A 23,942-nucleotide genomic window follows, 5' to 3' on the forward strand; every position below is an offset into this window, starting at 1 on the left:
TAAATACTTTTCTTTACAAAAGTAACTTTTTAGATTTTCAAATTCTGAATATTTTTCTCTGGAAACAAAACAGCAAAATGTTGCGACATCTGCTATTTCCAGTAAATTTAGATGTATTTGATTAAACAGAAACAAAACTAAAAACACCTCATTTTTGGGGTCTTCAGTATTTCACTCTTAAGTTATATTATACTCTTTGGTGAATGTTTCTGATGGCACCTAATAAAAGTATTTGAGGATAAGGATAACATTCAAACCCTGAGGAGGGGCTGCTGTTGTATGGGGAACCTAAGCTGTCAGTGCCCTATGTGCTTTTCTGTGGCTTTCAACACTTCCGGCCACAAAAGACTGGTTTGATTGACTTTATTTTTTAATACCCTATAAATGCCTGGGTTTGGAGGTTAGTGGTGTCAGGACAAGGTAGTGACTCAATCCTGCATGGCTGCATGAATGAGTATTCTGCATCTATTCCAGAACAGCCTCACAACAATCCAGCAAAGGGAGAGACTGAAAGAGCAAGGGCTACTTGCCTAGTATATTGTCCCCTGTGTACAAGTGGGCAGTCATGTGCTCTGGTTCCTTTACCCAATATGTAAACTTCTGTAGCTGAGCTAGAACCGTGGGAAAACTCAAGTTCTAATCAGCTCTCATGCTTAAGGTTGCAAGTAAAACAAAGTTTATACTAAGGGTGGTCTACTGATCTAGGAACTGGATTAAAATCCAAGAAATCTAGGTTCAGTTCCTGGTACTGACCCAGAATCTGTGTGACCTTGGTTGAATGACAATTTTTTTGTGAACCTCAGTTCAAGTGCATGGTACTAATACAACAATGTAACATGAGGAAAAACTTGTTAACAGTTGGGAGGTATCCAAGTGCTACGGTGTAGGTGACTAGTTGCTATCCGAGATTACTAATCGAATGACCATTACATTATTTTCCATGGTGGCTAGCTTGGTAAAGTTGTGACAACTAAAAAAGGTAGTTACTAACCAAAGTCGGTTGCTAAAGGAAAGTATGTGGTAGATTAAAAATTAAGCAGCTCTGTCATTTTGTAAACATCTCCAGTACCAGTCATCATTAAAATTGTACACATTAATCTACGTTATTAGATATCATCACGGCTTAGACCAGTGGTTTTTAACTTTTTTAGCACCTCAAAGCACCCCTGGATGACTTCAGACATCCTTTGGAAAATGGCAACCCTTAGTTTTAGCTCTTTAACTGCAGAAAAATAATAGAACAGGTTTTCTTTTGCAAAGAACTCAGGTAGGCCACAACTATGAACTTCTATTTGAAATCTCTGAGTTTATCTTGTGAATCATATTTGTAAACCTAACAGTGTTAATGTGTGGCAGCCAGTGGCACCCTTGAAACAATCTCAAGGCACCCCAGGTTAAGAATGACTGGTTTAGAAAAAGAGAGTAAAAAACAGAACCTAGTAACTGGGGCTGCTCCCAGTGCCTTGTAGAATTATTAGAACAACAGCCTAGAAAAATGGTGTATTCTGCATCCTTCCAACATGTTATCTTTTGTGACTTGGAATAGTTCAGTTGCTCTAGGTACCATAGGTAGAAAGGTGATGCTTGCAATCCTTTATTATGATCAAGGGCTTTCTACTTCCCCTGGCATGAAATAGTCAACTAACAAAAAGATTTGCAAGATAATTTAACAATAGTAATTACTTTGATGGACTGGCATGCTTTTCTTCATGCACACAGTTAAACATGATCTTGCATAGGCTGAATATGGATTGCATGTATGGTTGCATCATATTTTCATACCAATTTGAAGTTTTAATTTACGTTAATAGAAGATTAACTTTAGTATCTCATTGTTGCCCACTGTTTCTTTTTAAAAGGCATGAGTATCAGTTGATGTTTATAGACTGATATACTTAACGTTATGTCTCTATTTTAATCACGTGTAGACACATCTGAGCTGACCCCAAGTTAACTAGCGCAAGTACTAACAACAGCAGTGTCATGGCAGCTCAGGATTCAGCTTCTGAGTTTTTAGCCAGGGTTCTGGGCAGGTTTGTTCAGGTCTTGCTGAACCCCTCCTGACCCAGATTCATTGCTATATGTACCTGTCTGAGTCTCATTAAAGCTAGTATGGATATGTCTACACATGATGCAATTACAGCTCTGAGCTGCAGTATAGATGCACTTTAATTCAACAGATCTTAAATGTTACATAGAAAAGCAGTTCACATCAGAATGACAGCATTAAAAAATGCAAATATGCTACATGTTAAAATGTTAGTATCCTAAAAACTCCATTAGAGCTTCTTTTCAGTGTCAGTTTATTAAGTGACTATGCAATTAAGACACTTTTAAACCAAAGATTCTTGGCATAATAAGCAGTAATAGCTCTTTTGTAATCATTAAAACTCATTCCATTAAGCCCTACTTAGAGTTTTCTTAACTGGCAAATCACTGAACTACCAGACCGAAATGGCTTTATCTACAACTGTATATCTACTTAGGTTAGTTTATAAGGTACAAATCTACCTTGCCTTCTGTTTATCTACTAAGTCAATGTTGGTGTTGTCAGCAAAAAAGATCAAGTTTCCTTACAGTCATTATGGTCCTTTGTAATCAAGACCTACATAGAGCAGTTGCAGTCCACTGATTCAAGAGACTAACTGCTGATTCTGGGCCATTAAGGTCTATCACTGTATAAGAATGCTGTGATAAATATCTATTAGCACCTTACAAAGAGAAAAAGACCTTATTTACATAACAAAATAACTTCTATATTTACAGGAAACAAACCATGTTTCCTCCCTAAACAGCAAGAGCAATTTTAGTATGTTAGGACCAATCAATTATATAATTTGGTTCCAATAAATACAAATGTGAAATAATGCTGAATATTACATTTTTATAACATTCTAATTGAAGGTTTAAATTTCATTATACTCACAGTTGAATAAATAGAGGATGTACTAGACACCAGAGAGAGAGAGGACCCATGCACTAAATAGGAGAGAAAATAAACACATAGATTAGTTGTTTGCTGTACAGATACAGTAATTACAAAGTGAATCAGAATTATTTCTTTCACTATAGACCACCAACCTACTGAGAACATATTTCCCCAGTTACCGAAGAAAAATATCATCATCCACCTTCAACTCAATTATATTACTTCAAGTCAATTTTTTTGCAAAATATCAAAAACAGTTATAAAGGGTAGTGTCACAAAGTGCTTTTAATGTAGAAATAAACTATATGATGGAAAGTGTAGTTTACTGTACCATAATATATTCAACTTGAAAGAGACAATGCTAGGCAGCAATTGCCATACATTTTTATTGTGTAATATGTTTTATAAAACATAATATTAATAGAGTAAATACAAACATGGTTTCATAAAGGTTTTGGATACAAACACTTCTCTGGAGGATGCACCACTCAAAAATTAAAAACTCAATGTACTGCAAAGGAAATTGAACTGAAATTAATAGAAACTTACTAAACTAAACCAAACTACCAGTAGCTTATTTTCACCAGGTGGCCTGCCTAAAGTTTAAAAAGAATAAATGTTGAAAAGAGATAGAATTTAAGGAATCTATCAGCTTAAAAACAAAAACCAAAAACTAACCTAAGGCATGAACAATACAGAAAAAGACTTCGTTTTCAGTTCTTTAGCAAGTATTTTTTTTTAAACCCTAGCACTGTTCTTCTGTTCTTGAACTTCCTCTAGAACAGGGTTGGACTGGACCATGGCAGTGGAAGAGGGAGGTCCATGGCAGGGGTCATTTGCTTTACAGGGGGGTCATGTCATGCAGCATATGGCACATATGGCATGCACTCTATGGAGCATGGATGGTATGGGGCACCCGCCTGTTCACAGGTTGGACAGCCCTGCTCTAGAAAAAGAAAATGAGTGAAAACATTTCCACAAGTTTACTCCAGGAAAACCATCTATTTCAAATGGCTTTTACACTCAAATATACTTCAGTTAATATGTGGATCTATAAATTGCTTCTTAAATTGATTATTACTGAGTATACGTTGGGATCATATGAAGCACAATTTTATGCACATTATATGCTACCTAAAACATTTCAATTTCTGCTCTTGGAACTTATAGAAAAATACCTTTTTTTCTATTTTTTGTATATAGAAATGAAATTCCTTCATTTTAGTTTTTATACACATGATATACATTTAATAAAAAACCCTCAAAACTTGCTAGGGATCTACCAAAAATCAGTTTTGTGGATTTTGTGGAAATTGTGAAATCCAGGGTTGCCCATGAAATCCATGGGAAAAAAACTTAATAAAAGTATTTTTTTTTATTAAGTCTTCCCCTCCCAGGCAGGCTGTGAGGCGGCACAAAGGGGACTGCCCCTTCTCAGGCCTCCCCACCAATCAGTGCTGAGGGAAGGGGCTGGACAAAGGGCAGCCAGCAGTCAAGATAGTAGCTGCCCCCTCATTTCTCCTCCCCCCGGGGCCTCTTCACTAATCTGTGCTGAAGGGCAAGGCCTCTCTGCCAATCAGCATCAAGAGGTGGGGTCACTGTGAAATGCCTGCAAAATGGGGTTTTTGTACCAGGACAAAGCCACAAAAATGGCTTGGTCTCCCTGCATGTTAAGTAGGTTCCTACATAGTGTATTTACTCAAATATAAGACAAGGGTTTTCCCCCCTAATCAGCATGAGGAGAAAGGCTCCTTGTCTTATATTCACATACCAGCCTCCCCACCCTCTATTAATCACACTATCATTACACTGATCTAGAAGCAGCATGTGTTCAATCATGGAAAGCAACTATGAGGTTGACTGAATACAACCCATGATGAGCATGCTCAAAAAACAGCTGACCTATATTGGGAAGACACACTGATGGGAACCTTTTTTTTAAGGAAAATTTTTTGTGTTCCAAGTCAAATCAGCCAAATCAATCCCAAATCCGTGAGTCATTCAAGAACCGTATGTGGCCCTAGTACCAGCAAACATCATCCATTCGCACCTGGGGCTTCAGATGCTTCCAAATCCTTTGGCAGGCAGCCTATGTGCAGGCCCAAGCCCAGAAGCTTGGGGTTTGGATGACGCCAAGTTTCTCTTGTCCACAGCTGCATGGCCACAGGAGCAAACAAGGGAGAAGCCTCCCATAAAGTTAGCGTAGAGCTGAGATATTCCCACTGGAAGTGAAAGTGGGAGGCTAACTATGCATTACCTTGGTCAGAGTACTACCCCCTGCCATGTTGATGGTTTTCCTCAGCCAGTAGGAAAACCACCTTAGTGGTCATGAACCTACCACAAGACTAGGCCTACCTTAGTAAAATACAGTGCTGATTGTGCTCAGTCCTCCTTAGATCTGAATTTTTTTCAAGTCATGGTAAACCACTACATCTAATACATTTTGACTTCCTCTTTGCTCCCACAGTTGAGCAGCACCTTCCTTTCCTATTTCCAATGATTCCTGTTTCTTCACCAGCCTTAAATGTCTGGCAAACATCACCAAACTTCTGTAAAGCAGAGGCTCTGTCACCCCCTCTCTCAGCCTGTCGTATGTGATTCGTATTGCCTCACACTGTACGGGGTGGAGATGGGCCAGGCAGCCCCGAGCCTCATCTGCATATACATTTTTGGAGGGTCCAGGACTTATGACAAGAACATGTAATTGGGGGGCCACTGCGGGGCTAATTAGCATGTAGATCCTTTGTGGGCAGTATCTAGAGTACATGCAAAGTGCTAGGCTGTGGGGTCATGGTGGCTTGAAACACTGTTGACTATGCTGGGGTCAATTCCAATGAACTGTATAATACGGCTTGAGTCTTTTGGCTTTGGACTAATATGTACATGTTGTACTATGTATTAGTAAGTACAAAAGTAGTGCTCAGACATGTGTTTCCGGAGTTCCTATGCTGAAACTTTTAGCAGTCAGAGTCAGTGCCAGAGTCAGACCCATAGCAGTCTCCTGCCTCCCTCTGCAGCTTCTGGCCTTCCCTTTGTTCCTTCCCCTTCTCCCTCCCCACCTGTCTTTACTGTCACGTGCATCTCACTTTCATATTATGCTTTGGGAGAGAACAGAGCCTGAGCAGGGTTTGACAGTGAGGGGCTACATGCAGAAGAAGTAGGGAGGCAGAAAGCAAGGAGGTCACCTAGCACACCCAGCCATTATTTTCCGTACTGCACTAGTGGGAAGTGAATGAATTAAAGACAACTCTCAACTAATCAGATTCTACACCTGGGAAATTACAACAAATTGATACATTTTCTATTTATAGAATCTAACTATTGGGGAATGATGTTATATTCAAGTAAATATGGTAAGTTTCAAACTCTCTTATTTGACCCTACATGCTTCTGCCAAGAAACTTTTAGAAGATCTGCCATTTCACTGTAATCACCTACCAAATCTCCTCTAGTGTACAAATGTAAAAGATGAGCTCTTGCATTGATAGTCTTCTGTGCTGACAGTAAAGCAAAAGACGCAAGCAATATCTAGGGTGGCTTTTGTATAAAGTTAAAACTACACCAACACAAAAAACAGCAAAATCCCCACAGCCACCATTTATCATTTGGCAGTATTTTCAATCAATTAAAATTCCCTCTCTGAGATCCTTAGGATTAGATCGTCCCTTTGATTCTCTTCCTGACAAAGGATGACATGCTCAGGAAGACCACCTCCGAAGCTGCCTTGGACAGATGTGATTTCATCCTTAGGCAAAAGTGGTACCTTAGAGATTGACTGGTTCAGAAAGGGGTGTAGGTTGAAAGAGCCACCCGGATACTAAGTGAAGAACTGCTGCAGTACAGAAGAAACCCCCCCAAGAATCGCACACTGCTGGTTATGACATAGCACCCCTCCCTCAAACTCATACAGAAAATCCTCAAACAATTGCAACCCATACTAGAAAGAGACCCTATTCTTAAAGAGAACCACCCATTCTAGCCTTCAAACAAGCACCGAACCTCACTCACCTCATCACCAGAAGCAAACTTCCTATGGCCCAGAACACACCAAATGGATCCAGACCGTGCCATGACAAGAAATGCAAAACCTGCCAACACATCTCCACCACCCCCCATTATTACTACACCCCACAACAGAGCCATCAGTATTCCCAGATCTTACAGCTGCATCTCCAGAAATGTAACATATCTCATCCAATGCACCAAGTGCCCTGATGGAAAATACGTAGGAGAGACCAAACAACAATTGCGCATCAGAATGAACACACACCAGGAAGACAAGAATACCAAATTACCTATGGGGGCACATTTCTCACAAGAAAAGCACTCTCTCTTCAATCTCTCAGTTCTAATCCTCAAAGGGAATTTAGAAAACACTTTTCACAGACGAGCCTATGAACTTCACTTCATCAACCTCCTGGATACAAAAAATCATGGACTATAGACATTGGATTTATGACACGTTATAACCTGCCTGACACCTGACTCCCCAGGTACCTCTCCACTATTTACCTGCTACATTCATCCCCCTTCTCTCTCCCCCCCGCCTCCCCCCAGCCTGTCTCTCACCCACTGACTCCTCAATTTACATCATCACTGACTGCCTGTCTTGTATGCATACCAGCCCAGCCTCTGGCTTCTTTACTTTTCATTCCATCCAGGAAGAGCACACACCAACTGCAAAGGCTTCTTCAGTCTGACAAAGGGTTTTTAAACCTGAAAGCTTGCTAATAAATTTTTTTCCCAACTGTCTAAGTTGGTCTAATAAAAGATATCAGATTCACCTAAAGAGCCTTGTCTGACTGGTTCAGAAAGGCAGGTGTTTTCGTAGGCAACAGTCCGCTTCGTCAGATATACTTACAGAAGCTCATGCCTTTGAGTCAGTCTCTAAGGTGCCACCATGCCCTATCTGCTGCCTGCTTTCAGACTAACACAGCTAACCACCACTCATTCCGTGTTTGTACCCTCCTTGTTCTTGCCTTCTCTTTGCTCTTGGGGAATAGCAATCTGCTGACTCTTATCAGTAGCAGATAACAAATGCTCCTGCTCTACCTACACAGCTGCATGAACCAGAATTTTGAGGGGAAGGAGAGGAACAAAGGCTCTGTCCATCTCAGCCCACCTGGATAAGGGGGAGGGAGATAATATCAGGTGTGCAGCTGCTGCATTCTTTCCCTCCTTTCATGCCTACAACAGAGATGGGGAACTGTACAGAGGCAGATAATGAAGGGTTTACTCCTTAGGCTTCTGTATTATGAAAAGGCAGGGCCACAGTCTGGCTCTTACAGTGTACCTGGAATAAAGGGTGCACCACAGTAGAGTTTATGCAACAATCTGCCAAACTTCTAGCAAAAATACAAACAAGCAAAAGGAAAAATAAAGAACACACAACTTGGCTTTAGCTTGGCTTGAGCTTGACATATATTCTTTTGGGATCTAGATTGCAGCCTTATAAAACAACACTGCTAAGTCACTAAATCTTGTTTATACAGTTCGATACTTTTCTTACTTACTAAATGGTTACTTTATGGCTGGTCAGGGGGCCTGGAGGCAGCGATCCCTTGACAGGATCCTCTAATACTTGTTTTCTGTGGTTAACATGTATTTACATGCAGTCTCCCAATGCAAAATGTTTTGTAGCAGCCAATTTAAATACCATAAATACATATGCTAGACTTCATAGACTTCATAGACATTTGGGCTGGAAGGGACCCCGGAGGACCATTGAGTCCAGTCCTCTGCCCCAGGGGCAGGAAGTCAGCAGGGATCATAGGATCCAAGCAAGATAAGCATCCAAATGTGTCTTGAAGGTGTTCAAAGTGGGTGCTTGAACTGCCTCCGGTGGCAGTCTGTTCCAAACCATGGGGGCTTGGACAGTGAAGAAGTTCTTTCTTATGTCCAGCCTGAATTGGTTGCAGCAGAGTTTGTGACCGTTTGATCTTGTCATCCCTTGGGGTGCTCTGGTGAACAGACGTTCCCCCAGATCCTGATGAGCACCCCTGATAAACTTATAGGTGGCCACCAGATCACCCCTGAGCCTGCACTTTTCCAGGCTGAAGAGTCCCATGGCTCTCAGCCTCCCGTTATAAGGTCTGTTTCCCTGACCTCTGATCATGCATGTGGCTCTCCTCTGCATCCTCTCAAGCTTCTCCACATTCTTTTTGAATTGTGGAGCCCAAAACTGGATGCAGTACGCCAGCTGTGGCCTCACCAAGGCCAAGTACAACGGGAGCAAACAACAATTTTAACGTTGAGAGAGAAAGCAGCACAGTGAGGAAGAATTTATCAATTGCTTATTGACTGAAAGAAGAGATATTTCATGCAACAAAAGGCAAAATGGAATGGAAATCAGTGTACTATCCACTTGTAACAATGAATTTTATTCCCTGCCCACTGCTGTCTCACAGAAGATAGAGCTGTGGCATCTGGGGAAGCCCAGCCAGTGCCAGTATGATTCCTAAAATGGACATTGCTTGGAGGAATGGGTTTGTGCCTGTCTTGAATTTCAGCAAAGTACTGAACATCACTTGAATCATCTGATACCTGAGGTGAATGACAGCAGGCCTTCACAAACTGTGTCAGTTTGTACAACTACATAGTGTTGAATACTGTAGAACAGTGAGAACTCCCTGATTTATACTAGTTATCCTCAACCTCTCTCAAATTCAGTTAATGCTGAGGAATTCAGCATCATCATTAAATCCACTTTTTGGATTAATTCAATGGAGAATTAGCCCTAAATTCTTCATAACAGAATTTCCCTTCCTGAGAGATTCAATTATCCCACTTGTTGTACACCCAGCTGATTGGATAGCCCCGGCTGTCCATAATAGATGACCACAATCTTATTTATTTTAGTGTTCCAATGGCAGAATTGTAAATAACTCTCTATGTACAGTTTCAAATATACTTAAAAAAAAAATTGAAAATACCTACATATGATCTGCTTTCTTCTAGCTGATACCTGCTCATACACATATTCATGGTGCCATATATCAACAGGAACAAAACTGTCCATTTTGCAAAGCGAATAGAACTTAATTGTAATATCCTAGAAAACTAAGGCTGGTGTCACCCATTACAAGATTAAAGTTACCTATTCTTTTCTAAGCAAAGGATTATTTCCTCCCGTATTTACTAAGGTTCCTTTTTCAGGCATGAGTTAATGAGTAAGCTTATATTTTAAAGAAGTCTAGACATATTTTTAGAACTAGGTATGGTCGTTTACAAAAGCTATTTGGAATTCCATCCAAGATATTTAACAGAAATGGCCTTTGAAGACAATTTGTTTCCAGATTAAATACATTCAGATTAACTGATCATAAAACAACAATCTGATTTACGTCAATTATTTACACTGCTGACATACGCACAGAGGCCCTGCTTCAGGAAAACATTCTTATTTCAAGAAATCACTTATGTACCTGTTTAAAATTAAGTGCATGCTTAAGTTCTTCTGAGAACAATGAGACTTAAATATAGCATGTGCTTATGTGATTCCCTCTATAGTGATGGAATGAATTATATACTTAAGTGCTTCCCTAAATTGGGCTAGAGGAACACTGAACATCAAAAAAGCAGAGATGGATGTGGTGGAAGATCTGCAAAGCAAGACAAGTTACTCAAGTTAGACTCCTGTGTTTAGTCTTAGTTCCCAAAATCTGCAAGTACTGAGCAGAGAGAACCATGCTTGGTTCTTATGTGACCCCTGTGATCAATTCAAGAGATTACAAATGGAGGAGCAGAAGCAGGAAGGTCATTATGAGGTGATGCCTTAATAAAAGTGATTTATGATAGGAGAAGAGTAATTCACAAATGAAAAGTTTTTTCTGACACTTTCTATTTTGCCTTCAATTTTAATTAATTTGGTACTTACTAAACTTCTCTAAGATTTTTAACAATATCTTGGCAATGAAAAGAAAAAACCCACACCACAATGCAATCTATTTTAGTGTTCCGATGGCAGAATTGTAAATAGCTCTATGTACAGCTTCAAATATACTTTCAAAAATTTTTAAAATATCTACATACGATCTGATTTTTTCAAGCTGACACCTGCTCATGTACATATTCTTCGTGCTACCATATACCAACAGGAACAAAACTGTCCATTTTGCAAAGTGACATTTTATATTAAAATGCATAGAATTTAATTGTAAACTTTTAGAAGATAAGGCTGGTGTCACACTTAACACTTGCTAACTGTAGTTAAAATGTGAGCAAATGCAAGTTCAAGCAGTTTTGTGTGTGTTAAGTGCCATGACGGTGTTGCAAAGTTCCTCCCTTTCAGGTAAGGATTAATGTACTTTTTCAGATATAACATACACCTTGTTTTGGGAAGGCAGAATGAAGAAAATGAAATATTTTTCCTTGCAAATAAGTAATTTAATATAAAGTAAGATGCACCCCTACTGTGGCCAATAGTGAAACAGCAGCAGCCTATCACTGCTCCATTAAGCTACTTGTTGCTACTCACTCAACAGCTGAAGTAGCCTTTTAAGTGAAAGGATGGGAGTACAGGTGGGAGAATCAGAGGTGAAGAAGCAATCTTGTCTGGCACCCTGCCAGAGTGAGAAGGAGGAGGGAGGGGAGAATATGGTATATATGGCCAATGGAGGGCATGGGGGCATAAGCTTACCTGCTTTGGCCAGGACTCCTTGCTCTCTGAACGGGACTACTGCAAGCCAGAAGCAACCCATCTGCCTACTATATGACCAGAGCTGCTGTGAGCTGTCTGCAAGTCCAGCGGGGACAGACTCTCTGCAGCAGTGTTGTAGTACAGGCTCCCCAGGAAGCACCCAGGGCTAGTGACTTGCCCACTGCTTTCTGCAGTGGCTAGCCGCAAAACATCATTACTGTATTTCTTGGCATATAGTGTTCACTTTGATTTTCAGCAGGGGTTTTGTTTGGTAAAAGGTATAGGGTATATGAGAAAAACATGGTATCTTAACCTTAATACACACTAACTTTAACATGCCACAGCACTCCAATGATTTGTAACTGTTTTCAAGTGACCAGGTGACTACAACCTAATATGCTTGTATTGCAATACTGCAAAAACATTTTTCTCTTTACAATCTCACTCTTACGTTGCACCACTTTTGCTCCAATATTAACCCTGCTATGGCAAAAATAGCAATTTTTTAATAAGTATGCCCTTCACTTTTTCTTACGCTTCAAAATATGAGACATCTCATTGCATGCTGGTATCATAAATTTCTTATATTATAGTTTTACACCACTACATTACAGAAGAAAATAAGCACACACACTTAGTTGGTACTGAAAAGCAGGTTAATGGGGTAAAGCAAAAAAAGAAAATTATGTTAGCCTATAATAATAGGTTATGAACTAACTGCTCAGGTTTAAACACAAAAACGCTCCCTAAAATTACACCTTGTTTGAAATTCCATCACTAAAATATACTATCTTTTTGCTTCCACAAATGTCTCTAGTTAAATAGCACTCTGACACCTGACTAGCAATTGATCTCAGTCTGCATAAAAATCAGCAAAATTCTCATTGCTTGCTTGTTTTCCTTTTCATAATGACTTGTATTTTATAGGCCTAATTCAAAGATAATTGAACCTAGTAGGAATGTTTTCATTCATGTCAATGTGCTTTGGCTACTGCCTTGGATTCCCACTCTCCAATTTCAAAGCTGGTATAACAAAATAATTTGACATATTTTTAATTCAATTTTGGCCAACTTAATTAGTAGGATTACGCTGATCATATGTTCTGGCCCTTGGTCTGATTGCATTCCTACTGAAGTTAGGATTTCTTTCCAGTGCTTTCATTGGAAATGATATCCAGCCCATTATGATTTCCTTCACAAGCTTTGCTTACCTTCTTCAAAGCCATCGCGGAATGACCCAGAGCGACTCATAGTTCTGCTTTTCTCATCCAGTGACATTGAACTGTTCCGGAAACGTGTGTCACTGTAGGGATCATAAGGACCATCTGCATTGGAAAGGCTGTGTGTCCGTAGCATGGTCGGATTTGACAAGCTCATCTGGGCTGCAGTAGTAGGGCTCGCTAGAAAGAAAAAAAATAACAAAACAGGAAGTTCATACATCCATTTCTCGTGCAGCTACCAAAAGTATTATTTTCTTCTAATCAAATATACATTCCTACCTATGTATCTCACATTTTTTCCTTCTCAAAGTCCTATAAATTAATTCTAGGACTATATAGACAATGTCAGCTGTAATACAGGGCTTTGTGCCTTTTTGCAATCAAACCAGAAGATGAATCATCCACACCTCCCACCCCCATCTCCTGAAGTCCATCAGATAGAAAGACATCAGTTTGAAGACTTAATGCTAAATCCTACCCTTCTAGCCTACTGACGCTTAGTTTTTGTGCATGTTACTACATTCTCTATGCATCTTGGACTCATTCATCATCAGAGATATGATCAATCTTTTTCCTCAGTAAAGAACAGCTTCTTTTTGGTTTAAAGATTGCAATAATTATGCTTGCATCTACAAGGTTTTGACCCTGAGATCAGCATCTGCTCTTAAAAGTCATTGGGAGTGTTCTTCCATTGCAAGGCCTCTCTTGGGCTCAGAAAATACTATACAGATCAAATCCGCATTATTCTCCTTGTTCTTTTATTGAGCACAGATTTAATCATCATCATTTTTGTTAATTGCTGGTAGTTCTGTGGCTTCTGTAACCTATCTATATGGGCGATCTTCAAAAACATTCCAAAGAGCTCACAGCACCAGGATCTTTACTTTCTGGGCCCGTCTTATTTTTGCTTGATTAGCAACATATTTCCCTGCTCCATGATAGTATATTTGTTGAGATTTCAGGAAAGGACTCTAGATACTTTTTGAAATTCTGTTTTATAAGTTGATTTGTCTGAAATTGGTTTGACTTGATGTATAGCTTGTTTCTTTCAGTGTGCTCAAATAGTTGCCCTAGGATATTATTGAATAAGTGACCAGGCAAGTTTCTGCAAATGATAGTGTACACAACCTAATGCTAGAAAACTAACAGGCATAGTTTTCATTCTCCTGCATATATTATCTTCCTACGATATAGATAGAGAGGATTTAAAAAACTAAAAACAGGTCAACAAAACACAAAAATAAGCACAGTCTGACACACACAGTCTCCAAGGAGATCAGTACACCCATCTTAGATTAAATGCCTGTACCTCCTTATAGGACTGCTGTTTTCCAGAATAAAAACAAACAAACAAAAAAAACCAAACAATAATGCACTCCCTACATGAAGAACAACACAATATTTCAAATGCGTGCCCCAGATGACAGATGTGTATTTGTGAAAATGAGACCACTATATGCCTCATTTACTCAATTAGAAGATGAGGCTTTTTTCCCCTCATGTAACATAGGGGAAAAAGCCCCTCACCTTACAACTGACCACAAGGCAGCATGGGGCAGGCAACCACTGAGGCTCTAGACACAAGCAGGGGTTGGGGCTGGAGCCAGAGATACAACTACTGCCTGTCCCCCCGTTGCCTCTACGTGCGCAGCTCCCAGTCTGCTCCACGTGCCACACCTGCCCCTCTGTCGAACTCCTCCTCATTTTTGCTCCATGCCAGCAGGCTTCATCCTCACTTAAGCCTGGAGCACAGAGCTCGCTGCAGCAAGGATGGAGCCTGTCAGTGTAGAGCAAAGGTAAGGATGGGAGGTGGAGTGATGGGGGTGGAAGGGGGGGAAGAAGGTGCGGGGGGGAGGGAGGCAGGGACCCAAGGCCGCAGGAGTCAGAAGCAGCGTGGAGGGTAGAAGGTGGGGAGGGTGGGGGGAACAGGCCAGGGGGGATCAGGACAGCCTGAGGCTGTGGGGGGCAGGCACAATGGGGAGTAAGTGGAAGGGGAACAGGCGGCAGGGCGCAAGCTGCCTGCCTCTCACTACTTGCTGCACTGCCTCCTTACTGCCTGCCCACTACCACCTGCCCCCCTATTGTCTAGCCCCACAGCTCCCTCTACTGCTGCCCTTTTATTGCCCCCACTACCTACCCCACTACCTGCCCTACCACATTTCCCTCGACTGCCTGTTTCCCACTGCCTGCCTTACTACCTGCCCCCTCACTGCTTGTCTGCCTATCGCCCCCATTTTCTGCCCCATTGCCATTCCCCTCAATGCCTCCCCACTGTCTAGTCCCTCTCTGCCTGCCCATTACTGCCCCCCTCATCACTGCCTACAGTAGTTGGGAGGGACACATTTAAGATGATCCTCCAATAATTAGATTCCATACATGGAAAATTATAATAAATTGATATATTTTCCATGTATAAAACTGAATTATTGGGGAGGACTGTCTTAAATTCAGGGCTGTCTTGTATTTGGGTAAATATGGTACAAGAGCCTATGCAACACACTAAGCTTAGTTCAGTGGTTGGGATTGGTTTCTCATGGCAGGCTGGAATGACTCAGCTTGCGCTAAAGGAAGGCTGGTGCTAAAGCCCTCCCTCTGCCATTCAGTCATGGTACAACCTTGGCAGAGTGCCCTGCTGTCTTGGGCAGCACAACACAGTGCACATGTGGGCAAAGCACCACCACCACTGAAACCACTACTCTGTGGGCTGAATCCAATTGCTCCATTGATCAGCTCTGACTCATGGGCCATAAGGTGCTGGCCCCTGGCTTAGCCCATATCTATACATATATCTATATACATATACATATATACACATATAGGCATAAATATGAAGAAAAATATACGATATTTAAAATAATGTAAGAAAAATGTCAAGTTAAAATTGGTTTCTGTAAAAGCCAATAACTGAATCATCCTGCTATTACCATTAACTATAATCATGTCTCTCTAAAGATAATAACATTTAATAAGTAATAAAATATTTTTCTTATATAAAATATCTTGAAATCCATCTGTTCCAACATGCGTGACTAAGTCCTGATTTATGTATCAATTCTGGGCCTCTACAAATTGCTTTGCAATTGTTTTCAAGATGAAAGCAAGCAAGTCTCTTACAAGATAGAATTTCCAGACTATGGAAACTTTAAATTATTTTGTTTTAAGGGATGCAATAAAATGTAGCATAATTTACAGCCCCTGCTAAGCAACTTGAAATTTTCCTCCATTTACAGGTGTATTTATTTTAATCAAAATTTCAAAATGAATGGATAGCAGACATTCCAGCTTAAAATTCCACTGGTTTGTCTGTGATTGTTTTGGATCAAACTTTGTCTGGTTTTATAATAAGCCATTTGAAAAGTAGATGCAATGGTAAAAAAAGATGAATGCATTTACTGGATAATACTTTTGGAGTTTAAAATAGAGGTAGTGTAAGAAAAGTTGTGATTTTTCCAAATCTAGTAGTGTTTGAAATTTTTAAATAGCTAAATAAGGTCATGCGATTACATCCTCAATATGAACAGGGCCATTTCAGGTGTACTCCTTTTGACCGTATTACAAAAAAATGGTACTCCAAGACCTATCTTATTATTTACCAGGGAAATACTTCCTGAAGGAATGCCAGGTGGTGGCTTGATATATCCACAACTACATGTGGCATTTGAGACTGTGGAAAGAATGGAAAGCTCAACAACACATTCTTTTTAGGGTAGACATCATATTGTGCTGGTTATCATAACAGAAAATTACTCACCAAGCTGGGAGAAGTTGAACCTAGTACCAGATGGTGACGTTATGCTTGAGCCAGATGAAAATGGAGAATTGGCAGCAGTTTCCTGCAGACCTCCTGCTGAATGTGAACGTAGCCATTCTTTTGCATCCTCTTGACTACGAAGTTGGGATGAAGGAGTGTACCTGCAAAACCGGAGGCTGTTTCAGAACTAACCTTCATATTTCTTTCAAAAGTACGTTCTTTTTTAGAGTAAAATCAGAGAGAATTTAAGGATTAAGTTGGTATAAAAGGAATCCTGATTTAAGGCTCTTTTTCCAACCCCAAACTTAGGCTTGAAAAAAACACATCTCTTTATTCTGGCTTCTGCAGTAGATAAGTGTAAGGGAGTTAAGCAAGTAGCCTTAAGGCAAATGGGCATGTACTTATAGGTAGGCATATATGTAATGGACTAAATGATACTACAAATTTATACCACAAATTTTAATATTATTTAAACATCTCAATGTACCTCTAAAGTACCACAGCATACATTAACTAGCTTTAAGCCAAAAGAGCCATTAAAAGATAGGTCTTTAAAAAAGGTTTATTTAATTTTTATTATTTTCAATAAAAATAAATAAATAAATAAAAATAATTAAAATGATTAATAGAAACACTTATACATGGATCGCTGAATATTAAATCGGGGATGGTATCAAATCATTATGAAAGGAGCTGTTTAACCTACTTTTCAGAGAAAGGACCTGGACAGAAGAGACAATGACATTAGTTTGGCCAAGATTTTACCTCCGATCTATATATCCCTACTGCACTGTGAACATTATGTGAAGTGTGTGGTATCATGCATATGTCAGTCTAATATACCATAATGGAAGCATTTGCTTCAATCAGTAATAAAAATGCCAAAGAGTACAGACGACAACTGATAATATACTTTAAATTTTTTAAAAGCTAAAATGGCCAAATCTATATTAGAGTTAATTGTCTGTAAAATAAGTTACACTTATTTGTTTTTACTGAAGGAATATAAAATACATCCAAAATATCTTTACTGTTTATTGACCTCTTCATCCCAAAATAATACCCCATTAAGCTCAAAAGATTTTACTTTATGCTTCTATGCTAAGATATATGATCGGATCCTATAAAATAAAGTTATGAGTGATTAATATTTTTCCAAAGTAGAGATTTGATCCAACTAAAAAAAATGAACCAGTAAAGCATAAGCTATATTAATTTGGAATTCAATTTAATATTTAACCCATGTGTAAGGATGGCCAAGTTAGCATTTTATACAGGAATATACTATTTATCAGTTAAGAAGATTTTAAAGTGCATTATACAATGAAATAACAATGCACACTGTGTGGTAAGAGAGTTTTTAAATAGTACATTCTTGTCCCTTATCCCCCAAACTTGAAATAGTAGGCCCTGATTCAGTATTTCTGTGGTCATGAACATGTGTAAGACCTTATAGGACTGATGCCCTAAATAGTTACCTTACTTTAACATGCTTTTAAAATTTTAAAAAGCAAGGGTTAATACCAACCTCTTCAGCACTCAAATGTTTCAGTTTTAAGAGAGGATCTTTATTTACTAGAGACACATCGGACAGTCATAGAAACATTTTATACAAAAATCCCATTTTATGAAATGCTTTTAGCACTCAGCTCAGTGTGATAAAGCTGCTGCAGAGAACAATGTGTACAGTGCAGAATAAATTGCAGCTGCAATTTGAAGCCATCAGTTCAGTCATCATAAAAGCAGCATTAAGCAAGTCTGAAGTTGAAATGTTTTAAGTTGGCCAGGTATTGTCTGTAAATTCCACTACACCAACTTAAAGCATTTCATTTGTAGCCTTAATGTTAATAATTTCACTAAAATGGCTTGTGTTTACTGAAGGGAAGAAAATTCTCAGTGCTTTTTTTAGTAGATTTCCAACATCCACTACATCTACATAATGTATTAAGAGCAGACACACATGAATGTTTGTCAAGTTTTGTTTTCCCAATCAAGGCAACACATCACCTCTCTAAACATCCATTAAGAAAGAAGAATATACCATTAGTATTTCCAATCTCATTCTATGATATTTATGAAGATTTAAATCAGTTTTTTCTTTACATATATCTCAGGATTCCAGGAATTATGTTGTGAAAATGAATTCGTGTACTTTAGTGACTAGCCATAAAAGCTGCAAATTATTGCTTTCAAGTCAAGCCCAATGATGGTTTATGAGATGCTTTTCAGATTCAGCCAGCAAAAGCCATGTTTCCTGTTCAAGCAGAGAAGCCATTGGATGAAAGAAGCAGCATGTTCGAAAACAGCCTTCTTTGAGGAGATAAAAGGGGAACAAAAGAAAGAAAAAAGAACAGAAAGGTTGTTGCCACCCTTGCAAAAGCTGCCACCACCACCAACAGCCACAACAGAAACACAAAGCAAACTCCAAAACCACAACAAAAGCTGTTAGACTATGTGGAAACACCAATACCTGAGTCCCTTCTTAGGCAAAGTGTTCCTATCAAGATGTGGGTCGCTGTAGAAAAGTTAAAAGAAAAGAACTTCAGAGATGAACAAAAGGGAAGTATTAAGATCAGGACGAAGAGAAAAGTATAAACATCTGCATCACATTTTCAGAGGAAAAAGTGATGTGTCCTATCTAAGAAAACATGCAAAAGCCTCCTAGCTATGTGTGAATTGTTATGCATGCATTTGGTACCATGCTAATGAACTTAATCTGCTTACAAAGTGTTTTTCCTATTTCCTTTCTCCACAGTGAACAAAAGCAACTCTTTAAAAATGAAAATAAAGTATGTACTTCAAATGCTTGAGAGTGGGGTGTGTGTGTGTGTGTGTGTGTGTATAAAAACAGGCAGGCAGCTGCTTATTTGTGAATATTGGTAAGAATTTCTCAGAATCAAAAGATTCCCTCATACCAGTTCCTTCATTATATAAAGTATAGGAACTATAGTTGTTTTCATGTAGTCACAATATAAATATAGGATGTTTTATTACAAAAAATTTACATAAGAGTTTTCGATGTTTCTACAAAGTGTCTTATAGTCTACCTTTAGTGTGAAATCAATCCATTAGCATTCCCAAAAGCAAATGCTTAAAGGGTTGCACTCTCACATCATGGACAAATGGACCACCGCCTTCTCCTTTTGTAAGGAGGGTTTCTTAGTGTGTGTTTTAACTCAAATAAAATATATGCTTAAATAAATTAATTTGCTTCCAATTCCTCTTGCTAATATCCTCATCTATTCTTTAGCATAGGAATGGCCACATCACAGCTAAGAGCAAACACAGGAATGGTTAGCTTCGATCAGAGGTATAGCAGGACAGCTCTGTGCCCAGTTTCAGTGTGGGGGCAGAGGAGGCACGTAGTGCCCAGGGCAGCACTGGCTCCTGAGGTGCAAACCACAACAGCATGATCAGCTGCTGCTGGACTCATGGCTATTTTTTGCATCGGCCCACAAAGCTGGTGCCCAGGGCTGCTGCCCCAGTCATCCCCCTTCAGCTATGCTACTGACTTCAATCTTTTCCCAATCTTCTTAAATTCATTTTTATAAACATGGACACACAAAAGATCCTGCAAGACACCTTCAAACCAAACTGGAGTAAAGGACTTACAACACTGAGTATACTGAACAACACTAAAACTTCATGACAAAGTGACAGTCCTGAAAGGCAGTGGAAAAAGCAGCATGCCAAAGGATGCTGAAATGCTAGTGAGAGTTTAGAATGGTAAATCAAATTACAGGGTTTTAAAATAAAGCTACCTTTGGCAAAGAAAAAAACTAACAACAAACCCCACGATGCAAAATATATAGCAACAACATGTGAACTCTGTCATCTGCCATTTCCCAGTTTTAACCAGATAGGTGAAGTAATTAAGCAGACTCTCACTGGCATGTCTTTGTGTCACAATTTACACCTGAGCAACAAACACAGAAAAGGTTTCAGCTGAGCACAGTCTCTCACAAAACATTTTGTTCATAAATGTGGGCAACAAAACCTAGAGCCTTTGTGCATTCTACTGCCTTGAGACAGCATTACCTGTCCTGTCTCCTGGGTAAAGTATTTCTGCAGAATTTGGGACTAGCAGCAGGGGAAGAGAGAGGGCTAGAAGAAGACATCCAGTGAGACAGAAAACAAGAGAAGGAATATTAGAATGAAAGGAGAAGGAAATAAAGGAAGGAGTTGTTAAAACAAAATGAAACAAAACAAAAAGTGTCATAAAAACATTTTTTTTTCAGCAGTTGTTTTCCGTTACAAAGACACAACAACTAGAAAGTCCTGATAATGGAAAAAGTCACACAGCAAGATAAGGCTAGCTTCCAAGGCTTCAAAATATACTCTTTTAAAAATGTTTGCTCTTAAAGTAAACTTCTGTTCTACTCAGTCTCATACATAATGTTCATCATCATCCTGGTATCCCAGCACCTATTGCCCAGATTCTAACAATGTGAAATACAAACAAATGTAATTTAACAAGAAATATATGGCTTTGCAGCACATGATGAAAATTGTAGTGGTGTGTATTTTAGGCCATAGTTATATCAACTAGTAGAGAGGGATATTAAAATATGTGAAATTCTAATATCAAATAGCACATAGTAATTAAACAATGATGGTTGAAATGAAAAATCTCATCCAAACACAGATCCATGTCCTGTGTAATAAAGAACTGGATTCACAATTGGAATGACACTATGAACTACTGTTGCTATATTTCTAATTTTAAAGACAGGCACATATAGTATATATTAATGGAGAGTAAACAGAAGCTACTCACCTCTCAGACAATGTTGTCTTAACACTGTTGGTTCTGACAAAAGGAGTCAGCGAATCATCTTTAGAAGTTGTGATCAAACCACTGGATGAGTTATGACTCAGCCCACCTCCACTGCTCAGAGATATATCAATGGATTCACAGCTCGTGTGAAGACTACTGACAGACTGGTATCCAATTCCATCCTTACTAACAGCAGAAGAGCTACTTGCGTTGGTACCCCAAGTTAAACTGTTCGAAGGAGCTGAATGTGCTGAACTGGGACTAGAGGCTAATGGAGACTGGTTCATGTCCATGTTCTTACTGTAAAGGGGACTGCTGCCCCCACTGCTCAGTATACCGCTGCCAGAGGGAGAATCAAGGTTCCCTTGCTGGTTCATGGTAGCATGAGGATTGGAGATGACCACTGAATTTTTCATATTTTCAGCTGTTGTGATAGGAACCTGTTTATTTGGCTTGCCACCAAAAAGTCTGTAAAAAAAGTTCAGAGAGCATAATAAAAACTATATGAAATGGAATGTAAAATGACTATAACAAAGATATTTTTATATATATTATTTGCCTTTAGACACTTGAAAAACAATTACTAGAAAATGTTCTATTCAGCTTCACCAAGAGACCAGATGCTACAGCTGTAGGCAGTGATGCAATACTGGGCAGATTGGGATGGTTTAGTCAGAGACGATCCTGCCTTGAGCAAGGGGCTGAATTAGATGACCTTGCAGCCCTCCTTTCTTATGATCCTGTAATTTTAATTACAGCAATAGATTGAAAACTGGTGATTCAGAGGACTAGTTTTCTGTTGCTTGTAAAATTAAAGAAAGATATACTATGTTATAACAGTTTTCTACCTCTAAATTGTGTTTTTAGATTCAGATCAATAACAATAAACTAATAAACTTCCTTTCCTTATCTCTGCTATCAATCAAATACAGAGAAAATTATTATGCCTATCTTTTCCTTCTCTGAACCTAAAAACATATATTTTCCTTATCTGAACCTTCAAATTATACTTTCACAGAACAAAATGTTATTGACTATATTATCTTTTGTTCCCTGTGGAAAATAGATTTCTATCAGTAATGCTAATAAAAGGATTAATTTGAAGCATGAACATTTTGAAGCATATTAAGATCTTTAAATCCCAATGATGTAAAACCATTGTGAAAGAGAAACACAGAAGAATGAAGAAGAGATGGCTACAGCCATTCCAAACCATGTATACCAAACTTTTTTGCTCTTGGAAACGAAGCAAACTTGGGAATTGCAGGTACTGAAGTCCCAATATAAGAAGTTGTGTGTGCAAACATTTGGCGAATAATACAAGACAGAAACTGAAATGGCCAGACTTTATTCACCCCAATTGTTACCGCTGAGCTGGTAGAACTCATAAAAAGACAGTCTTGATTTCTGTACAAGTCACTGAATGCACCTTTCAAAAGAAGAATTTGGAGAAATTTTAGGAAAAACCAAAAAAACCCCTCACTTATGGCAAATCAGGTAACTTCATCCCAAAACTGCCCTAAATAATGAAAATAGTCCCCAGTTCATTCAAGATAGCCACTGGGCAGTTTTTAAAAAGCACCTATGTGATTAAGAAGTCTAAATCCCATTTTTCAAAGGGACACAGTCAATTTGGTTGGTTCAAGGCAGGTAGGCTCATTGGTACAAGGCAGTGCTATACTGAGACATGACATAAATGCATTGCAGAACTTGCTTACTTGAATGCACACAGACCTGAACTAATGAAACTATGCTACTTCCAGTTCAGAACCTAATGCATGTGGAGTGAACAAAACATGTCTCAGCACAGAGGTACTGTGTCTCAGTAGGCACATCTACATGAGACACTTTACTGTGCAGTAGTCTAATCTACTGTGCAGTAAAGCATCACCACCTACATGTGCACACTAAATTAGTCTACTGCATGGTTGGCTACTACCTGTAGATACCGTGCAATAGCTACTGCGCATTATTGTATGTGTAGACAGCTGACCAGGAGCAAATTGCTCCTGGTCAGCTCAAGCAGCAGAAGGTAGAGGAACTGTCCCCTTCCCTGGGCAGTTGCCTCCCAGCCTCATGCCCCAATTGGCAGGTTAGGGCATGGGGCTGGAAAGCTCTCCCCTCCCTCAAGCAGCTGCTTCCCAGAGTTGGCACCTGGGGGAGCCTGGAGCTCCCACTGGCTGCTGTAATGAGGCAGAGCAGGGCAGGAATAGCCCTGCACTGAACTGCTCCCTTCAAGAGTGAATTTACTCTCAGCAGGCACATGCGTACATGCACTTCTGAGGAAAGCTTATTGTGCAGTAAAATGCTGCATAGTAAATACTGCACAGTAAGCTTACAGAACAATAATAGCATGTGTAGATGCACCTGGTATGGTGTGGCTTTGCTCCCTACAGACATTCCTTTTGGAAACAAAGCTTCATTGAAATCTTCAGTACTTAGACTCCTAAGTACGTGTTAGTTTTGAATATAGGACTTCGGTGTTTTTAATTTTTTTTCCCCTTTTTGTGTAGTACCCAGGGCATTTCAAATCTCTATTAGAAAAACAGTCATGTGCAATTTTCCCATTGTACTTAAAACAGATTTCATTAGGAAGTCCTGGATCTCTTCTGCTTAAAACTAGAGAC

The 23,942-nt window shown here is 39.3% G+C and overlaps 1 protein-coding gene across 3 annotated transcripts in view; it reads right to left on the minus strand.

Annotated features, from left to right (window-relative positions):
• Nucleotides 1-23,942, minus strand: part of NAV2 (neuron navigator 2) — a 417,342-nt gene that overhangs the window by 53,282 nt on the left and 340,118 nt on the right. For all 3 annotated transcript variants that reach the window (XM_059722729.1, XM_059722730.1, XM_059722731.1), the window contains 4 exons: nt 21,316-21,783; nt 16,539-16,699; nt 12,779-12,967; nt 2,927-2,979 (listed from right to left, as the gene is read on the minus strand). In XM_059722729.1, coding sequence (XP_059578712.1) covers nt 2,927-2,979; nt 12,779-12,967; nt 16,539-16,699; nt 21,316-21,783 — 871 coding nt within the window. The remainder of the gene's footprint in view (nt 1-2,926; nt 2,980-12,778; nt 12,968-16,538; nt 16,700-21,315; nt 21,784-23,942) is intronic.

Source organism: Alligator mississippiensis, chromosome 2, assembly GCF_030867095.1.
Source record: "Alligator mississippiensis isolate rAllMis1 chromosome 2, rAllMis1, whole genome shotgun sequence".
In the NCBI taxonomy this organism is placed as follows: Eukaryota; Metazoa; Chordata; order Crocodylia; family Alligatoridae; genus Alligator; species Alligator mississippiensis.